The sequence below is a fragment of the Lupinus angustifolius genome, unplaced genomic scaffold, assembly GCF_001865875.1.
Source record: "Lupinus angustifolius cultivar Tanjil unplaced genomic scaffold, LupAngTanjil_v1.0 Scaffold_26_13, whole genome shotgun sequence".
Lineage (NCBI taxonomy): Eukaryota > Viridiplantae > Streptophyta > Magnoliopsida > Fabales > Fabaceae > Lupinus > Lupinus angustifolius.
In genome coordinates, this window is record NW_017720382.1 from 1 (window position 1) to 2,000 (window position 2,000).

The 2,000-nt window shown below is 32.4% G+C and overlaps 1 protein-coding gene across 1 annotated transcript; it reads right to left on the reverse strand.

Moving 5' to 3' along the window:
- Nucleotides 1-351: 351 nt before the first annotated feature.
- LOC109338459 lies at nt 352-1,248 on the reverse strand. The gene is made up of 2 exons (XM_019575706.1): nt 615-1,248; nt 352-538 (listed from the first exon to the last, which is right to left on the reverse strand). Exons 1-2 carry the CDS (start codon nt 1,037-1,039, stop codon nt 352-354), a joined length of 612 nt encoding a protein of 203 aa, XP_019431251.1. The 5' UTR covers nt 1,040-1,248.
- Nucleotides 1,249-2,000: the final 752 nt, after the last annotated feature.

Consider the following 2,000-nt stretch of genomic DNA (forward strand, 5'->3'; position numbering starts at 1 on the left):
TATATATATTCTTACATATTCTTTAAACCACTCGTGGAAATGCTTGTGTACATATTCTTCCACAACTTTTGTGGAGTTTCTTTGCCCACGATGCATCCTTGTGACCTCAGTTTTACACTTTCTGTATGAGGAAGTTAATAGTTATCACATATTTGATATTGAAATGCATTATAGTATGAACATAAACTATTAATAAGAACATATAACTTACTCGCGAAATGTATCAACCAATTGACAATTAGTTAACACATAACGATGAGCTTGTAGCTTCTCAATGGGTGGTAACGAAAAAATCTTGCTTACACCAATAGATTTTCCCAATGTAGGAAATATATTCGAAAAGATAGTAGATTAACTAAAAACATTGACCCAAATATCATTGTCATTGCGTCTTGGTCGATTGAACCTTGTTTGAATGTCACCATTCAGAAAATATATGGAACAAAAAGTTAGAGATTCTTCCATAATATACCCTTCAGCTATACAACCTTCTAGTGCAGCCTTGTTATGAACATATGATTTTAAATGGCCAAGAGTCCTAGAACAAAAAGAAAATGAATCAACATTCAAGTCCTAATAAAATAAATAACTAAGCATGTAAACTAAAAATTTACCTTTCAATAGGATACATCCATCTATAATGTACAGGACCAGCAATCATTGCTTCCTCCCCAAGATGAATGACCAAATGAACCATGATAGTGAAAAAGGATGGAGGGAATATCATTTCCATATGGCAAAGGGTCAAAGCAATTCGTTGTTGGAGTTTCTCTAAATATTTGACATTTAAAACTTTGCTTGATAATTCTCTAAAGTAGTTACATAGCTCAATCAACACTGAAGTAACTTCTTTAGGAAGAGATCTTCTAAAGGCAATTGGAAAAATATGTTCCATCAGAATATGTGTATCATGGCTCTTTAGTCCAGAGATCTTGCGTTTCTTTAAATCAACACATCTAGAAATGTTTGATGAGAAACTATCCGGAAATACCACACTTTTAAGAATTTTTAGAAAGATATCTTTCTCTTGATTTTTCATTTTAAAGCATGATGGGGGAACTTAGAGGAATTCGGATATGGATGAAGCTTCTCTCTAATTCCCATTGCATGTAAGTCTTTACGAGCTTTAAGATTATCTTTTGTTCTACTTTTGTCATCAAGTATTGTGAATAATACATTGTCACCAACATTTTTCTCTATGTGCATCATATCAAGGCAATGACGAATAAGAAGATATTTCCAATAAGGTAGATCCCAAAATATAGCCTTTTTCTTCCATTGTGGTGGGTTGTTTTCACTCTTAACCTCATCATGGGGCCTTTTACGACCCGATTCTATATCTCGCAACATAATTGAACCTGAAGGCGGGATAGGGGCAGGTCTAAGCTCAATAGAACCATCAAAGGATTATTTATTGATCCTATACTTATGATCTAGTGGTAAATATCGACGATGAAAAAAAGTTCAATTTTGATATACCCTTAGATTCATTATGAAAAATACAATCTAGTGATATAAAATACAGGGCATACATAATAGTTTTTCTCTTCAAAATTCATGAAAAAGATAAAATAAAAACATAGCCAAATATAAGAAGAAAAAACATATAGGAACTGATAAGTGATAAATGATAACTTTACCAAAGAACAAAGAGTGTTCAAGTCCTCAATCCTAACACAAAGATGAGATGAAAAGATTCATGGAAATTACTTGATATTTCATGAACTAGTAAAATTGGAATCAAAGTGTTTTTCTTTCTTCATGCACTTTGAGAAACAACCGACACATATGATAAAACAAAGGTTGCTTCTCACTTTCTCCAATTCTGACCCAGAATTCATAAAAACACAATTATGTACTTTACACTTAAGTTTTTTACATGTTATTACTCTTGAGCTTATCTTAATCAGAGTGGCAGATAAACAACTTGAAAGTTGCTACGTTCCTTATAGAAGGACAAAATGAATAGAAGTGCATTGATTAACAACTCTGGAGTTTTA